This window comes from Balaenoptera physalus (assembly GCF_965194825.1).
Source record: "Balaenoptera physalus genome assembly, chromosome: 15".
NCBI lineage: Eukaryota > Metazoa > Chordata > Mammalia > Artiodactyla > Balaenopteridae > Balaenoptera > Balaenoptera physalus.
Genome location: NC_138894.1, coordinates 97,189,719 through 97,209,109, shown reverse-complemented (window position 1 = coordinate 97,209,109; position 19,391 = coordinate 97,189,719). Strand labels below are relative to the sequence as shown.

Sequence of the window (19,391 nt, the reverse complement as noted above, 5' to 3'; positions counted from 1 at the left end):
GAAAAAGATGATCAAAATATGCCAGTTGGGAAAATGTTTTAGAATTCAGAAAGTGGGGAGAAGAGAGTGAAATTAGTAAGGGGGATGAGATCTGATGTGAGTTTGATGGGATGATGGACATTTTTATTTGATGATTTTAAACCTGATTTGCAAGTCTGATATGAGCATTTTAAAATAATACCATATTAGACAAGAGAGAGAAAAAGACATATTAGGAAAATGGAATCCTTTCATCTTTGAAATATTTTGATCTTGGTTGTTGGAGTTTCAAACAAAAGAGGTTCCATTTCATTCATTTGTTGCTGGAATTGGGTCAGACTTTGGGGGTTGATTATCTTTGTCTTTTTTCCCCTGACCTCCCCTACCCCCAACCCAGCTGGCCTCACGTCTGCGGAGACGCCCTTGGCCTGGCCCACCAGGCCCCCATGGGCCGTTCCTGCTTTCCTGTTTCCTCTCAGACCTCAGTCCTTCATGAAGAAACTCCTCTCGCTTTACTCTGGGAGCCGGCGCTGTCCTGAGACCTCTACAGACAGAAGCCCGTCTCGTCCTTACCGTGAACCATCGGGCGGCTGTCCGCATTGCCCGGCTCTGGATGTAGACGGGAGAGGTCACCCCGTGGTGGGCGGCAGGGCTGGGCCCCGGGACCAGGAGGCCTGCCGGGGGTCCTTGCCGCTAAGCCCTGGCCCTGCTCCTGAGTCCCCGGAAGGGTGCCCGGGACCACCCAGAGGTGGGAGGAGGTCACCTCTCGACGCTTACTGCCCTTCTTAGGTCGCACTTGTGAAAACCCGAAGGTGTGAAAACCCGAAGGTGTGAAAATGTCTTCCGGTATTTGAGGGGCCTTTATCAGTGCAACTCGAATGTCCCGCCTGGACTTTTAAAAGGGTTTTCCAAAGAAAGCAGTTAATCGACAGACCTCGAATACTCACAATGAAGCAATAAACAAGATTTTAAATTATTTCTACTTAACTTAAAAACTGGCTCCATTTGATAGCCCCGAGGAACTAAAAGCCAGAGACAGGCATTTTCAAGGGCGAAAAAATCTTGTCATGACGTGACACGGGGAGAAAAGCAGAAACACCTGAGAGAGAAGGCAAAGACCCCAAGTATACGGACAGAGCGTGACCAAGTCACTGTGGGATGATTTTGACAGGAAGGCGCGGCTGAGCTGAAACAGACCTCCCTTTGAAAGGCCAGAAGCAGCAAAAATGACTGAAGTTCACTTAACTTCACCAAGGACATGTCCAGTGCCGAGTGTGACCCAGGTCCCGTCCCAGGTGCAGTGCTTGCCCCCAGCCCAGCCCTTCTGAGCCCACCTGCCTGGGGCCCCCAGGGAGCCCTGACCCCATGCGGTGAGGGAGCTAAACTGAAAACACAGCCCATTCAATTTTAAAACAAACAAACAAAAATGGAAAGTCCAACGAATAGATACACATTCCTTGGGAGTCAAAAACTTTGGAGAAGAGAGCATACGCAAAGTTATATGGCCTAAAAATGTACGCACTGAAAGTCTCGGAAAGGACAAATCTCTTCAATATAACACATGTCACAGGTGCTGGAGAGGGACCGCCAAGGACGGCCAGAGATGGCAGAGGGGATGGGGTCTATGGGGGGGCTTTGCAGGAAGAGAGAAGCTACAGTCAGGAGGGAGGAGGTGGGGGGGGGATCACGGGAGGCGCCCGATTCCCCCGGCGAGAGGATAAGCATCTCACTGCCTTCCACAAACAGCCATGTCTTGAAAACAGGTAAAACCCACTGTCTTTTTCTTAGACAAGTTTTAAACGTGGGGTGGGTAGACGTGGAAAGATGCATGTTATCCCTTCCCATCAGTCTTAGGTCCCCAGCTGTAAAGGGGTTGTCTGCGCCCCTCCTCGCTGCAGACTAAGTGGTCTGGCGGTCGGGAGAGAGAAGTGTTTCTTCTTCCCCTTTTCAGAAGTGTGCTCAGGCCCTCCAGCTCCACTGACCTGTGTCCAGTGCTGGCCGGGCCTGGCTCTCGTCCTCCGCACGCACCCCTGCCCCCGCCCCACAAGGACGCTGCGAGTCTGCGCAGGGCTCAGGGCAGAGCTGACGGGCAGCTCGGCCTCCCGCTGGACGGTGATGCCGCTTCCTCCCCAGCTTCCCATCCAGCGGCCAAGAAGGTATGTCTTTCCTCCATTATTCACTCGGAAATCACCGTCCTGGTGCAGGAGACGCCACGTGTGTCTGGCAGCAGAACGCGTCCAGAGCCGCACCAGGCACGTGCCACCAGGCTTTCACCTGCCCACGGCCCTGCCGCTGATGCTGCCCACGTGCAGCTCTGTCCCCTGTACAGAGGTCACCTCATAGAGCTCGCCCGCCGCCGCTGCCTCCTTTGCACCCAGGGCAACAGTGTTTCCAAAGTCACCGGAACCTTCCAGGTCAGCTGGCCGAATCCCCTTCCTCCACAGTGGAGGCCTGGGGCTCAGAGACGTGGCCGCATCTGCCCAAGGTCACCTGGCTGACCTGCCTGCAGACCCCACTGCTTTCCCTCCGCAGTTCTCCCTGTAGAATTCATGGGCTCCTTACAAGGCTGTGTTGTACAAGTCAACTTGTTCTGATTCGTTGAATGATTTACTCAATGGCTTGGGTTCCGAGCACAGGGCAAAGTGCTGTTGAGGGGCAGCCGGATGCTGAAGCCCCGAGGGGTGCCCTCAGGAACCTCTGCTCTGTGCCGGGTCCGGGTGACCACACAGCCACGGCGTAAGATGGAACATGATGTCTGCAGAAAGGAGCCAGGGCGCCGGCGTCGTGGGTGTGGGATCTAAGCCCAGGTGAGGGGATTAGCCAGCCCGGTGAAGGGCTGACCTAGCTGCATGGCTGGGCTCCTGTAGACGGGGCGGATTTGGATCGAGAGGAGGGTCAAGGAAGGCCACCTCAAGGGGACGTGCCTGCTTTGCAAAGGGCCAAGAGGGGGAGGGCACCAGAAAGTTCTTGTACCATGAAGTATGCATACGTTGTAGACAGTTATTTGAAGAATTAAGAAATATGCATCTCAGGATCTCTCAAGCCATCTTTAAGCCTCAAGGTGAAACAGTCTGCAAATCTACGTTCAAGGTGAAACCAAGGCTAGTCTCCCATGCAAGTACATCCAGACTCACCGTCCTCCCTCCCTGCCCGATGCAGAGCTGGGGGTCACCCGCCTTAAGTGTGGATGTGATCCTCACGGCAAGAGGGGAAGCAGCACCATTCGATAATCAGATCATCGCCGGAACCAACTTCTCTGAAAGACCCTCGTTTTCACACTTTCCCAACCTTCTCCCGGGGCATCCGTTCAGCCTCGGCCTGACTTATCCAAGGACCCCGGCAAGAAGAGTGAGCGTCAGGGGGAAGTGGGCAGGTGAGGCGCCTCCCCCGATGGAGGGCCTGTCGCTCTGACAATGTGTTAAGAAAAAGCGCATCATCACAGTCACGTTTAAATAGTCCCCCAAGGGTTACACTATCTTCACAAGTCAGATATACTATTTCCTTTTTGAAATGTCGTTCCACCCAAACACAGCCCATGGTGAGATCTGTGGGCTGGCTGCCACCGTCAGTAAGTGGGAAATCCTTGGTGCTGCCCCGTTCTATTGGGATGAAAGGGGCCTGCCAGACATTGGAGGGAACGTATTTGTGACGGGACTTGGAAGTTTTGTGATAACTTCTATTTCCAGGTTACCCCGGGGCTCCTCCCACTGAGTTAAAGCAGGAGACCCAGAGGCTGGGCTGTGGTCCTGGTCCTTGTCTTCTCCGCCGACACTCACTCCTGGTGATTCATTCTTCTAGTTGAGCAGCTTTAGACGCCTGTGTATGTTGACGACCTCCGCATCCAGGTTTCCAGCCCCCGTCTCTCCTGAACTCTGCGGCTGCTCACACAACCCTCTCCTGACCACCTAGGACGTCCAACCCTCGACAGCCTGCACCCCCCGCCCCCCCCCGACTCCCCCGCAGGCTCCTCCTGTTTTCGGAAAGTGCAGATGCTGGGGCACCTTTGGGTGGTGCTCATGCTTTCACACTCAGGCCACTTCGCGTTCCTCTGGCAGAACCCCCAGATTCTGACCGCTCCTGCAGCCGGCTTTGCTCGTGACCTCGCCTGTGGGATCATCGCCAACCTGGATGGTCGCCAAGGCCTCCCAGTGGGCCCTCCTGACCTCCTCGCGGTCCCGCAAGCCGTCCTCTTGGCAGGAACTGGGGCGATGAGTGGAAGCTGTCAGGTGATGTCTCTGCCGCGCCGAAGCCCAGCTCCCTCAGAGTGTAGATCAGAGTCCTGCCAGGTCCTGCAGGCCTGATGGGATCTGACTCCTGACGCTCTGCTTCACGTTCTGGAACCTTCCCCTGGCTGTCCCTCCTCGGCCCCCCGGGTGTCCCTGCCAGCATGCGGGGGCCGTGCTCCTGCTGTTTCCCCGCACACGGGGGTTTACACGCAGACCCCAGGAAGAACACACGCCCTTAGCCTGTCGTCCTTGTTTCAGGCTCAGCTACGGGAGCCGTCGGGTCTGTAAAGCGAGTCGTGTACGTGCAGAGCTCATCCCCTCGCTTCACAGGGTCCCGTCCTGTCCCGTCTACGATCCACCCCAGGTCCTAACTGTGCGGAGACACCCTTGTCGGCTCACGGGGCCGAGGCCCCGGGGGACCGTGCACGCGCCAGCCGCCCGCATTCCGGGCTTGGGTCTGTGTTTGCTCATCGTTCCAGGTCAAGAGGGAAGCTACAGAAATATCCCCTGCCACCCAGGAATATTATGCAGCTGTTAGAGATTCCATAGCCTACACAGTACACAAAGAAGCGGCCTTCAGGATCCTCAAGGGACGTGATTAATAATATAATTCATAATAAATAATATTTATCAGAGAGATGAGATTATACATAACTTTTCTTCCCCCACTTTCTCAATTTTTGGAGCTTATAGTAGCTTTGTTTCCCAAAACGCCATTTAAAAATACCCTGGTTTTGTTAAAATCACACTCCCCCCCTCTTCGCCAAGAGCCCCCTTACACGTGCCAGTGATGGGTGATTGCATATCACAGTGCAATTCATCTCAACAGAAGGCAGGCGTGTAGTAAAGCACCACCACTAACTGCCCACAGGAGGACAAGAGCAGAGGCGATGCGAAGCCGCTATTCACGTGCCCGTGGCGGGGGCACGGAGCAGGGAGGTGCGTGACCCTGTCCCGCGGAGGCCAAGATGGAGCTGCTCTCTGTGGCCCTGGGGTTGAAAGCGAGCTAAACAAGCCACCAATTTGAGCCCCAGACTGTGCACCGTACATTGTGGTGGCATCCTCAGGATCCAGCCGCTAATGGTAATTGGGATGGGGAGGGGCTGAAGGTCACTTCTGCGGAGCAGCTTTCCCTGCAGGTAGGCTAATTAAGGGCATAAGCCAGCTTGAAAGAGAAGTATTCCAGCTACTAATGGAGAGCAGGCTTCTAACAACTTCGATACCCCAAGTATTAATAATGCATATGCTAATTATAAGCCAGGCTTATTTAGTCCTTAGGGGGCCTAAGGAGCTCTCTTTGGTGATACCTGCTTAACTAGATTTGAATTTCTGTACAAGTTTGAAAGTAATAAAGTCAAACGTATTTTTAAAATAACATAACAGAGGCTCTCCACTACCTTGTATTGAATACTGCCCGAATGGTCCAAAACAATGAGGTTTTGGTGTAACATGCAAATATTCTATTCTGAAAACACACTGTGAAGCTTATATAATATTTAGCTTTAATCTGTCTATAAATGGTATTAAATTAAAAAGAGGACAGCATGTAAATATAAAAGGGCTAACCTATCTGTCAATGGCTTAATAATATAACAAAAATGTTGAGGACACAGACGCTAAAAAAATCATGAACTTTTCAGCTGTAGGACTAAAATATTCCTGAATGTGTATTAAAATGTAGTAAAACTATATATGACGAACAGCATCCATGAAGTCTAAGGTTCTATGTGGCACCGTCCACTAAGGATGTCCGCTTGACAGTGTGGCTATTTAAATCTGAATTAATAAAACAAAGTGCAATTAGAAATGCGTTCCTCAGCCCCAGTGGCCTCACGCGCTCAGGAGCCACGTGTGGCTCAGGCTGCCCTGCTGGACACCCCCATCACCCCGGAAAGTTCTGCTGGACAGTCGTGTAAGTGTAGAAACTCATTTTGTAAAGCCAGATCACATTTTCATTTTGATTATTAAGAAATTATTTGCACTTAATTTTTTTTTTTTTCCTTAAAAAGGTCAGGTAAGGGTGGGAGTTCTCATCTCTCTCTACGATCACAATATTCTCTAATTCTCTTTGAAGGTAGCAAGATTATTGTGGACAAAGAACAGGATTAAGCACCTGGACCACCTAGACACAGCTAAGCAGAATCCACAGGTGTCTGGAACACGTCTCTCTTTGTAAAAATGCAAAAAAGAGAGAATAGAATAGAAGGGATGTGATTTTCCTTGAACTGTGGCTCCTGGAAGACCAGGGATCATGTTTAGGGACAAGTACACAGATACGTTACATACACAGACGGGTCAAATGCACAGACAGGTGGGATTGCTCCTTACGAGCTCGGCTCCCTGGCCCTCCCTGGCCCGTCAAACGCCCCCTTCACCCACTCAGAGTCGGTCTTTCCAATCAAGAAAGAAACCCGAAGAGGATGGTTCTCTTTCCTGAAATTGCTAGGGAAAAATGCCCTCCAAAATCCTTGCTGATAATTTCCCAAAGGGAACATCTACTTTATTTCCAGTTTCGCTCATTTTGCTCCAGGGAACTATAAATTAGTGAAGTGTTTACGGGAATAAAACGTCAAATTTACAATTAAAGGCCAACGTAACCTGCTCCTGACTGGTCAGACCTTCATTTCCTCACAGAAGCAGCTTCTCCTGTAGCTCAGGGCTGGGGTGGTGACCAGCCGCTGAGCTTGAAGGAAGGTCATTTGTCAGAATTGCCCCAGAGGAGCCCAGAATGAAATGAAAATGGGACCAGATTCCCAATAATTAGGAAAGGCCAAATTTAACTAGATGTAATGCATGGAGAAGACTCAGCCAATTCAACATGTTTTATGAAGGGCCACGTGTCTGGCTTTGAATCCTGGCCTGACAACACAGGCAACAAAATACATGTATTCACATAAGTGTGTGTTTACACATTGACATACAGCATATTTAAATACATATGTACATACATTTAAAATACCTTTAAAATAGCAGTATTTAAAATTGTAAGGAAAATATTTTTTTCCTTCTGTTCACATGCACCAAATATGCTGTATGTTTTATATTCTTAAATGTAAAAAGAAAAGTAATTTTGCAGTTAAAAAATAAATTTATCCAAAGAGTCATTTTCAAATAGTTTGTATTAGATGGATTATTTTAGCTTGGATTAGATGACAAATTGTGTTCTATTTATTTAGAAATAGTATCATTCTGTACTGTCTGGTATCTGTATTAAAATTTCACCATTTCCAAATGGAGGGATGGAATGCTAAGAAAGATTTCGTAAGGAAGGTCTTTTTCATGGCCCTGTTCTGGATTTAAAACCTCCCCCAAGTTTGTCACAATAAAAAACATGAAAACCTCAAGGCCAGCTTTAAGTTAGAAATTCAGCCCCATCCCCGGGAGGGCTTGGGCTCCTTCCTCTCAGGTCAGATACAGTGGCCACTGCCAGCTGGTCTTTAAATGGCCAGCATATGGACTGTTCAGGTGACAGGAGAGATCGGTTTAGCCCAGAAGACAGCAAGTAAGGCAGGTTGAAGGTGAAATGAAACACGGATGCCAGCTGAATTCACACCTGAGTTAACAAAAAAGGACGCTGCCTCTCCAGGGGCGGGGAGCAGGGGTTGCTGCAGTGAAACCCCTCGACCAGGAGCCCTGAGGAGGATGGCTCGGATCCACAGAGCTTTCACACAAGACTTTAACTAGTTTGTGACTTGGCTGGTAGTTGATCGGGATTCTGGTCCACATTCATCATGTTTCATTTAGTTACAATGAAAATGGGTGATGAAGCACCAACGAACAACTTAAACATTCAGTTTCTACGAGCTGACGAAGCCCAGATTTTAGGGCAGCCTTTCGGCCCGCCCAGGAAATCCCTCATTCTGAGGCGAGAAGGGATCCCTAAGAGCGCAGGGGGCCAAGCCAAGGCACCTTCCCATCGGGCGGTGCTCGGTATGACAGATCGCCTGCAATGAGCCTTGCTTCGGCCCGGACGGCTGGCTCCCCTCTGCTTCCACCCCCATCCCGGCTGAGCGGGGCTCGGAGCTCGGGGCTCCGGTCCCCTGCCCGGACCATCCTCGCCGCAGCCGGCTCTGCCCGGCCCCTCGCTTGCCCCTCCGCGGCCCTGACCGCATGGCCTCCTCCCGGCCTTGGTGCGTCTGTCTGCTGCCTGCGCCTGGACCAGCTGAGCTCAGGCCCCGCCCCACGACCTCTGCTCCCCAGCCGCCCCCCAACCCTGATGGCCCGCCTCCCAGGATGCCCGGCACGGGACTGGCCATGGTGCCTTGAGGGCAGAAACGGTGTCTCATCTCTGGGTGCGGATTACAAGTTTTTAAAACGAAAGAATGAAACAGCTCCGTTTATGGTTTTCCGGGAGATGCCCTCTCCCGATTTTTGCTTCCAACTCGAAGCTCAGGGACTTTGCAGAACATCCCTCTTTACTGAGGGGATGTGAGCACAGAGGGGCGGAAATGATGCCCGGGGCAGCAGAATGCTGCCCACACGCTGATGCGACAGCCAGACGTGAGAACACCTGTGCTGGCCTACAGATGAACACGTGCACACCTGCATACACTCACACACACGTGCACACACACACACATGCACACACATACGCACAGGCACTGCAGAAACATGGCAGGGAGAGCCCAGCACACAGGCACCCCTTTCTGCAATCACCGCCCACCCCCGGGGTGCCAACGGATGTAACTGCTGCGGTGTCTTTCTTCTCTTTATTTTTCTTTCTAAATTAAAGGACTTGCTATAAAGTCCTCCAAAGCCAGAGGCTCAGAAGATTTTGGAGTGAATTAAAGTTCTCCTTATTTCAGGGAGGTCAAAGAAGTCACTAAGTAAACGTTAAACTAACGCTTACATTTTCCTCCTTTGAATTCTGCTTAATGTTGTCACAAAACCCAGCAGTTTAACACGCGCTGTGGGACTTGTGTGTGTTGCCGTGGTGACGATGACACTAGCTTAACGTCTACAGTGAGCCGGGTACCAGGACTCTCCCATTTCACAGATGAGGACTTGACGCCCCTCTGACGGGAGAGGCCGGTCTCTGTGTTTTGTTTTGCACAAAGAGTTTATTGATACAAAGCTGTGTCTTGATTAGTCAACTTCCCTCCTACACCTGTGCCTTTCTTTGATGACCGAAGTCTGGTTTTTCACTCTGCAAACTTCCTCATAACCTGCACCCAAACCTGGAAGATGGTGGAGAATAAACAAACCAAAGACAAACACACCTAGACTGCATTCAAATACTGCCAGAGAACTCTACAGATGCTTTTGTAAAGCACAGATCCCTTTATAAAATAAATGAAATATCAACGTTTTTCTTTTTTATTGCTTTGTTTTGTTTTTGGTTGATTTGCATATGAATATGGTTAAAGGTGATTAAAACATAACCCCAAACTCAAACCCCTGGAACGCTCCCTTAATAATCTGGGTCTAGGGACTTCCCTGGTGGCGCAGTGGTTAAGACTCCGCGCTCCCAATGCAGGGGGTCCGGGTTTGATCCCTGGTCAGGGAACTAGATCCCACATGCCGCAACTAAGAGTTCACATGCCACAACTAAGGAGCCCGCAAGCCACAGCAAAGGAGTCCTGGAGTCACAACTAAGGAGCACGCCTGCAGCAACTAAGACCCAGCGCAACCAAATAAATAAATAAATAAATGTTAAAAGAAGGGATTTAAATAATGTGAGTCTAATGTCTGCTATTAGAAAGAGAATAAGCAGGAAGGGAGATTCCTGGCGGATCCAGTTACAACAGCAAACGACCAAATGACACTTGGCAGCTGGGCCAGCATCCAGGGAGGTGGGCCCTATGACGCTACGTGGCTAAGTCCACCTGTTCCAGAAACAGAGAGAAGAACCCAGGCTTTCCCCCCGAACCCTCCCTTAATAAGAAACTCAGTGAACCCAGGCCTGAGCCATGAGGCATTGCTTCATTCACTATATGTTTGTGCATTCATTTGTTGGAGTGTGAGTGCATGTGAGTGTTTTTGAGTGCTTGTGCGTGTGTGAGTGTGTGTGCATAAGTGTGAGTGTGTGTGCGAGAGTGAGTGTGAGTGAGAGTGTTGTGTGAGACTGTGAGAGTGTGTGAGTGTGACAGCATGTGTGTGAGTGTGAGAGTGTATGTGAGTATGTGTGTGGGTGTGTGTGAGAGTGAGTGTGTGCATGTGTGTGAGAGTGTCTGTGAGAGTTGGTGATTGTGCGTGAGTGTGTGTCAGTGTGAGAGTGTGTCACTGTGTGACTGTGAGAGTGTGTCAGTGTGTGATTATGTGAGTGTGTGTGTTTGTGTGAGCGTGTGTGTTTGTGTGTGTGAGTGCATGAGCATGTGTGTGTGTGTGTGTGTGTGTGTGTGTATAACTGGAGTTACCCTCAAACATCCTTATTGTAGAAGTTTTCCTATATTGTGCTCCCCTAAATTTCCTATATGGGACTTATTTTAAATTGACCCTACTTATGGTTAAATGAAAATCTATCCACCGCAAGCTGTATTTCTTAGGGTATTTTTAGAAAAATGCCGCAGCGCAAACTTTATCAACATTTTACAGATGTTGAAATAGAAATTGTGGGACGAGATTCTTCCTGGGGGTGACAAAACCCCTGTGAACAGTTTTCTACAACTGATGGTCATGTCTCACCTGGAAGTTTAGCTTCACAGGACCCAGTCCCCTGTTTAGCCCCGCGTGTGGGTTATGAGAAAACACTGCATGAGACCTAAAGCTAAAAGCTTCAGAGAAAGAAACTCGGAATTTGTATTTTTATGTAGTTAAGCATAAACCTTTAATTCTCCATCGAAAACCAACACCCCTAAAGGGATACTAATTTTGAAACGGTAGCATGAAGTTTGGAAAAGGCGCTTGGGCCAAGTGTGGTGACGGCCAGTTACTGACTGAGCTGCCCAACTGCCCGGACTCAGTTTGCACATCTGCGAGGTGGGTCCAAGCCCCCCACCTTCTCAAGGCCCAGGCGCGCAGAGGAGGCTCCGAGCCTCGACTAAATCTCGGGTGTGCGTCGCTCACCGGGTCCCAGCAGGTCGTGCCTATGGTGTGACATGCGCCCCAGATGCCTGAGGCTGGCGCCCTTCTCCCCCACAGACACTCACACGTATGCACCAGGTGTGCTCAGGTGGCCCTGCTGCTGCAGAACAAAATGATTTTCTAACTGAAAGGAGGGCGTCCGAGGGGTACTCCTTGAAGTGAAAGATCACATATCACGTGCCTCCCCCAACGTGAGGGCCAGAACCTCAGGATAATTTCTGCCGTAAGGAGTTAACTGTACAGAGGGGTCCACACATCCTTCCACGTGGAGACACGTCCTCCGTGAAGGCCACAGCCCTCAGAACACGGCAGTTGTAACTCACAAAGTCCCCTGGATTTACTACTGGGAACCGGGAAGGCGGAAGATGATGGAAATGAGGATTAGTTCTCAGAACCTGGTGTGCAGTGAAAGTGGGTGAACTTCCTGCACCCGAAACAGTGGAAGCTGTGGGTGGAGTGAAGCTGTATTGGACCCTGGTAAATACTCCTCCCAACGCCAGCACGACGTGCATAGACCCTGGTAAATACTCCTCCCAACGCCAGCGCGACGTGCATAGACCCTGGTAAATACTCCTCCCAACGCCAGCGCGACGTGCATAGACCCTGGTAAATACTCCTCCCAACGCCAGCACGACGTGCATAGCTGAAGAAAGAAGCCCTCGGAAATTCTACAAATAAGGAGCCCTTAGAGAAAAGTCATATCATGGCCTAAGTTCAAAATTTTAATTCTTTGATTTAAATAAATGTAACCAGGTTTTAAACAAGGTTTTTTTTTTTGAGTATGTGGTTAAAATTCCTCTATGTCTAAGGTGAAAATACCTGGGAGACATGCCTCGGAAAGACGGAACACACGAGAACTTTTTAAATGTCAGAGAACCCAAAAGAGGACCCCACCCACCCCAGGAGGATTAAATCAAAGTTCAAAGGTGAAGAAGTAAAGAGAACCAGGGATGGACAATTCCTTCTCCTGCAAGGACCCTCATTAGCCACAGGGATTCTGGTTCTAAAAGACAAAGACAGGAATAACAAGGGAGAATCTAAATGTGGCCAACTGAGTATAAATGGAAGCCAATTTGGGGGCCTGTTTTTAGAGCTAATTGCCTCTGATTGAAACCAGTTTTTAATCGGTTTAAACTGGTCATGGAGGTGGCTAAAGCACCTACATCACCCCCGTGTCTGTGCTGATCTCGCATCTGGAAGTAGGAAAGAGAATTTCTGGCTGGGAGGGTGTGGTTTCTTAAAAAAAAAAAAATAGGCTGAGGATGGTGTGATGTGATTTGCAAGTTCTTTCAAGTTGCTACTTTCAGGGGATCTTAGCCAATGAAACTTTGAGAGAAGAAACGTCCCTCATGTTAGGCAGAATCCTCACCAAAAAAATCACATTCATTTGGACAATTTTATTCTTTTTTTTTTTTCCTGGCCTAGGGTCTCAATAAACGTCACAGTCAGGTGTCCTCTAAGGGGGGCGGCTGTTCCTGGGCATCTATGCAGCGTCGTAAGCATCAGCCTGGGAGGGTCTGCTAGTCTCGGGGCCCTGGGTCGCGGTCATCTCGGGGCCCCTCGCCCGCCTCTGGGGCTCCCTCCCCCAGTGCTGTCACCTGCCTCTGACCCAGCCACCAAACTGTTTTCTACGCCAGACAGACCAGGGACAAGAAAGCAATAGTTGCAGAGACTGAATGATATTCACGAACACATTACATTTTAATACAGGTTCAGTTTACATATTGTACATAATTCGACAACACGATCGGCTTCTTTTTAAGACTACCCCACGTGTGCTGTTCTGGATGAGAATGGAGCAAGGTCTTATCTCAGTAAGTTTAAGAGGATGGAGGACCCAAGACCCAGAGTGTATCTGGCAAAACTCGTCTGTCTGAGATCAAGAATGTCCTGTTAACGGCCAACTAACAAAATTCAACATCAGAAGTGACAAGAGGAACATTCCCAGGAGATTCTATTTCTTAGCTGATGCAGAAGTGAGAAAAATTTTTGAGGCCATTGGGACCCACTTCCTAAGGTGTCTCTATGAAGAAGTGGAGATCACTGCATCACACAAGGGCTCTCTCAATCAGGCAAGAGGCTGTGCGGCGGGAATTGACCAAAGCTTTTAAAATACGTATGTAAAGAATCAGCTATTGAAAAGGGCACATGCATGAATTATTCTAGAGAAAGCAGTTGCAAATCCTAAAGGGATTCATCTCTGCTCCTGTGCCCAGGAAAGCCTTTGTGACCCGCATGAAAAAGCCATGGATGGAGGGGTGTCATCAATTAAAAGATTAAAGGAAAAAAACCACATTAAAATATATGGTTTCCTCAGTTGAGAAAGACTTATCATCAAGTAAGAATGGTCACTTAAATATCAGACTATTTATAGTAGACATGTAAGTGAAATCCCTAGTTTTGAAGATCCATTCTTAAATCATTTCAGAAAATTTGTCAAGTTTGGATTTCCCAGAAAAAGGGTCAATTGAAGTGGGATTCACTTGCTGCAAAGACAAGTTACAGGTGACTGTGGCCTTTAGATCAGTGTAAATCAGGAGAGGCCATCGCCCTCTGGAAGATACTCGCCTCCCACCCCCACCCCCAGGAGGAGGGAGGGAGGAGGGAACAGACGGCCCGACACCGCCCAGGAGGATGTGAAGGGCACTCGGACACCACTCTGAAGATGCAGATGGTGCGGACCATCACACCATCTTCCAAGAAGACACGACAAAAAGAAAGTGCCAACACCGGAGGAGAAGCAGGTCTGCCTGGGACTTCAGATCAACACAGCCTTCCAAGCCCAAAGTCAGAGGATGCAAAGCCATGAAAACCAGACCCATCAGAAGCCTACTCTGGTCTCTGGGGTCTGGAGACCACCAAGGAGAAGCCACACTAGATGCAAGTCGTCCACAGGCTGTTTCCCTGTTTACAGCAGGCCTGTTGGAACTGGAGATGGCAAAGCATTCCTCATCAAGAGAGTCAAAGGGGAGTTGCCACGTTCTGATGTTAGCCAAGTTCCAAGCGCAGTTAACCACGTTTTGACCGTGAGGGGAGTATGGTTTCAAGCCAGGGAAAAAGGAGGTCTTAACACAGCGGCCTGGGTGGTTCTTGCTAATTCTGTCCGTTTGAGGTTCTAAAAGCTATTTGTCCGTCAGGCACCACGAGGACGGCTACAGACTTTACAGCCGTTAAGTAAGAGGGCGACCTCCTGGTGTTTACACGCCATGAAGAGAGCTCCCAGGGTCTCGGGCCGGAAGGGCTAGTTCAGTAGGTCACTGAACATGAGCAGGTGATCTATGGCGCTAGGGCCCCGGACGGGGATCCTGTAAAAAACGACACGGTGTGAAACAGAGCCCGCACTCTGCGGACGCCCTGGTCTGTCTCGAGGGAGTGGGAGCACGGGGTGGGGTCCTTGGGAAAGGAATCTAACAGGGTCTGAAAACAGCATTTTCTCTGTATTGGAAATAAAGCCATTTCCAAACAAAATGGAAGCCGAGCAAGTTGACGTGATGATTTTTATAACAGGCAGGTAATTAAAAACAGTTATTTGGGAATCTTGGTTCTCATTATGTTGTGGAATGTTCAAGTCTTGCCCTTCTTTCCTTACAGACACCTGAATATCCATTCTAACTGGATGACCAAAGGTCTTAATCTGCTGTCTATGGCTTGGACTGACTTCTTCCAAAACCTGTCTAGTAACTGAATATGGATGTATATATGTGCATATGTATGTGTGTGTGTGTATGTATATATATGTGTATATATACATGTGTGTATATATATATATATACACACACACCACACACACACACAAAGAAGAAAACCCTTAGTCTGGTGGTGTAAATGTAAATGTAGATTCATGCTGAAAAGACAGAGAAAATTACAGGCTCAGAGGAGAGAGAGGGCCGTGTTGTCTGGCATTGGTAAAAGCCTTAGTTACCTGTGAGTTATCACTGCCCTAAAGAGTCTCATTAGCTATAACCACGGTATACTGAAGGGATTAGCTACTGTCACGGTGGGTTTTTGTCATTCGCGCTATTTAAATATCCATTTTTAAAGTGATCATATTAACTACTGACTTTTAAGAAATCAACTTTTGACTTTTTACATTACGATCAATCACTTCCTAAAAGTCTGAGTAACTCTGTAAAACTTCCCTTCCACGTGCATGCATATCTGGAGAGAAAATACCTATGCTTTAGAAAATTCAAGATAGAAGAAGGATACGATATGAAAAAGCTGGAGGGAAATGAAAGGGAAAAGGCAGATGGATTGTCCAGAGAAGTGACTAAAATCCTGAAGACCAGTCATGTGTGCTGAATTGAGGCGCTGACGCACACAGGTGGCTTTTTAAAGACATTTTTTCTTTCCAAACGACACGTCCTTTTTGTTACTACCAAGTGAACAGATTTTAGAAAGAGAAGGATTTTCGTTAAATCTTACTTGAGTTCTTGTGAGCTGGTGGCCAGCATACTTCGAATGCTTTTGTCAGCCAGCGGGCAGCCCGACAGACTGTAAGACAGGGCGGAAGAGTCAGGTGAGTAGCCCCGAGGCCCAGCTTACGTTCCCAAACAAACACAACATAAAACTGAAATTAAAAAGTTGAATGCAGAAAAGCGATGGGGCAAGTGCTGTATATTGAATTTTGTTGGTATAATTAACTAATTCACGTTTACATAGAAATTTAAGGAAACATGTCTTTCCAGAAACTTTAAAAAATAAGATCCAAATATTTGTGCTCTTTTGTCTCAATGTTTGTAAGTCATTTTCCAAATTCAGGTAGTTTGTTTCAAAATAAAAGACATTATACAACACGTCAATTAGCATGCTTTTGAAGGTCAACATATAGCACTTAAAGGGGTGACACATAATTCAACGTTTGTACTTGGACAGCATTGTTGAGGTAAGCTGAAAACAATAAATTGAAAAGACAGAATCCACCATGAGAAAAATGAAGGCACACCTTCTATGTGAGGCGTAATTACCAGTCACATGACCACTCCCATCACACCTTGGTGTTGGACATCTGCCACCAAACAAAAACAAAAACAGCCAAAATAGTAAGTATGTTTCAAAAAAAAAACTTGAAAAAAGTTTCATTGTTTCCAGTTTAGCTGCAATGTCTGCACGGGGATTTAAGCGCCCTGAAGAAAAGCTGCAAAATGCACGGGATTACATGGAAATGATGTCTCCATAGCACAGAGCATCGCTCAGAACAAGCGCGTCCACGGCTGGCCTCTCGCTCTACCCGACTGGCAGTTGGGGACATTTGTACGCTGCGCATGTCGCATGCTCAAACGGCAAGGCATATACAGACCCGGTTTAAAGATAAGCCAAAGAAAGGGAAGGTTCAGAAGAGTGATAATTTCACCTCACGTCATGCTTACGTTATCAAGTCCTTCTTGCTCTCCTTGCACTGGGGGTACTTGGGCTTGGGGCTCGGGATGGTCACCTCCCCCGGGTACCTTCTTTCTTCTAGAGCCTCCTGGAAAGGATCCAAGTCTTCTGGCTGCGGGCAAAACACAGCTTCAGGGCCACAGCGATGACGGCTGGATACACAGACCAGAGGCTGCGTCCCCCCGGGGGATGGCTGCCCTGAATTGTCCACCTCTCCCAACCTTACCCTTAAAGTCACGATGCACCCTCATCCTGAGGATGCAAACCCAACTTCGTTCAAAGAGTACCTCTCTCTCTGGGGGACTTTAATTTCTCATCACTTGCTCTAAATTCCTAAAATTAGGGTAACCTGTCAGTGGGCAAATTCAAATTCCTTATTCAAATTGCTGCAGCTGTACCGACAGGAGGGACAGATAAGCGGTCTGGCAGCCAGAGAGGCGGCTCAGTGGACCTTGCTCACCTGGGTTTAAGACCTACGGCACTTTATCCAACATCACTGGACAGAGCTTAAGCATTGTATCCAAAGATATTTTAGACTGGGGCTTCTAACAATCTTTGGTATGTATTCTACACTACAGAAATATTGTATGTGCTGTAAGTTCCAAGGCAAGGGAAGACCAGTTTAGACTGACGCTGTGATTTTAGAATACTCTTAGGCAACAATTTTTTTTTTTTTTTAATTGAATGTACCTACTTTGGCTAATTAGGGCCCTTGCAGTAACCTAGAAGTTCCTACAGGTGGCGATGTTCAGTAAACGTGTTTCTTGAGTGCAATGTTTTTCACTTGTGTGACACCTTATGATGGAAATACTGCTGTCCTTTTATGGGGGCTTAATTTTAATTAAAATAAATTCGAAGATTCAACTACCATGCCTTATTTGGTAGTAACGATTTAACACTGTAGGAGAAAAAAAATACCTTGGAATTTAGCTTGCCACTCAGATTCTATTCTCCTTTAAGATGCCTGGATACTTAAATCAGTTTGAAGAATAAACATAATAAGCTTTTGATGTAATGGCCTTATAAACAGGTGCCTTCCCTGCCAATTCCTACAGATAGCTAATGTTTCCCTTCTCTCCACCTCCCTGTTTCTTTAAGATGCTATTGCTTGGATGGTGGTCTCCCTATTGTGTTCAAAAAGAATTTTCATTTTTCAGAGAATAAAGAAGATGTCATAATTTTCAGAGTTGAACACTGGAAGAAAAGTCAGTCTAATAAAGACCTTTTTTTCATTTATTTTCTTAGCCTAAAGGATAACTATTTTAATGATCTGAATTTGAAAATTGTAACTACTTCAAAAATATGTTCTTGACATAGGTGTTTTGGTAATATTATAGTCAACAAAGATTCAGGTGACTGTACTAAAATGATTTGTTCTAGGCTGGGGTAGGTAGGCTCTTCTGCATATTTTAGGTTTCTTAGAGAACAGACCCTGTCCTTTGCTTCAATGAGCCAGCTAATTAATCTCACAGAATTAATCATTTTAAGTATTTAAGAGTCTCATTATAATTCCCTACCTGCAAGGAAAACCCTGCATTCTATCAATTTATCACCCAGAAAAAATGAACTAGTAAGCTGTTAACACATTTTCCTACAGAAATCGTTTGCAACAAAACACACGTGTTAGAAAATAAAATTCATCATTTAAAGGAGGCAATGGTTTGTTTCACTCTGATCAGGGTTAGTGCCAAATCTCTCCTGGGTCAACCAAAAGTGTCTTCTGAGCCTTAGTCAGCTAAAGGTCATTTTTCAAGAGGAAAGACATTTTCTGTTAAGGCGTGTGCCAAGGGCATTTTCCCTCAGTGGTGCCAACTTCACATGCTGAGTGGACGGGGTAGGGGGGGCAGTCAGTGAAAAGGACATACAGTAATCTCTTTGGGCTCATCCTCATCTATCCTCCGGGGCTTCATTTTGGTGTAGTCCACGGGCAAGTCCCAGCAGTCTCCCTCGCTCAGCTGGAAACACCGGCTGTTCATCACCGCCTGCTGCTGGGGGGACATGGGCTCCAGGGGCGTCAGGATGGGGCAGCAGCCCTCTCGCGGCCGCTGCTTGTTCATGCTCAGGTCCAGGGTCCCGTTCTCATCCACCTCCATGTCAGGGTTCTGCGGGACAGAAGGACACAGGGACCATGAGAATCCATCCCCCAGACCACAGCCCTGCCTTCCGCCAGGACACAGTTCAAACTGGAAACTGCTCACCGCAGTCTCACGTGTATAAGCGCCCAAGGCGAGCACACGTGGCCCCCCATCTGCCTTGCTCCCCACGCGCAGCTGGGAAATTGGCTGGCAGAGGCATGCACGCATCCGTCTATTATCTACTAATCACCTATCAGTCTCTCACTCTCTTGTCTCTTATTGACTATCTATCATCTCTCTATCACTTACCTATCAGAGATCTATATGTTTTCTTCCTAATACATTTCTGCTTTTAGAAATAAGCCTGGCCAGAAGAAAAACAAGTGCCTAATTTCAATTCTATCCCAGTTCAAAGACCTCTTAAGAGATCAGAAATGTATGTGTGTGTATGTGTACAGATTATACATAAATACCTAAAAATGTATATATACTTAAAATTCTCCTTTAGTTTCACTGATGCTAATACTCCAAGACTTGGAGTGGAGGAAAACACAAGAATTTAGAAGAATGGAGGAGAGGAACTAGAATTTACTTTCTTTTTTTTTTTTTTTTCCATTTTTTGGACAAATATTTATTTATTTATCAGGCACAGGCTCTGGGTATATAGTAGGAAACCAAACCAAACAAAAATCCCCACATAAAATGTACT

The 19,391-nt window shown here is 47.7% G+C and overlaps 1 protein-coding gene across 16 annotated transcripts in view; it reads right to left on the bottom strand.

The window, feature by feature from the left end:
- MYT1L (myelin transcription factor 1 like) overlaps positions 1 to 19,391 on the bottom strand; it is a 417,110-nt gene that overhangs the window by 54,807 nt on the left and 342,912 nt on the right. For 8 of the 16 annotated variants that reach the window (XM_082427029.1, XM_082427020.1, XM_082427023.1 and 5 more), the window contains 4 exons: positions 18,473 to 18,709; positions 16,598 to 16,719; positions 16,174 to 16,236; positions 15,654 to 15,722 (listed from right to left, as the gene is read on the bottom strand). In XM_082427029.1, coding sequence (XP_082283155.1) covers positions 15,654 to 15,722; positions 16,174 to 16,236; positions 16,598 to 16,719; positions 18,473 to 18,709 — 491 coding nt within the window. The remainder of the gene's footprint in view (positions 1 to 15,653; positions 15,723 to 16,173; positions 16,237 to 16,597; positions 16,720 to 18,472; positions 18,710 to 19,391) is intronic. The other 8 variants (XM_082427021.1, XM_082427033.1, XM_082427034.1 and 5 more) reach the window with 1 other exon arrangement.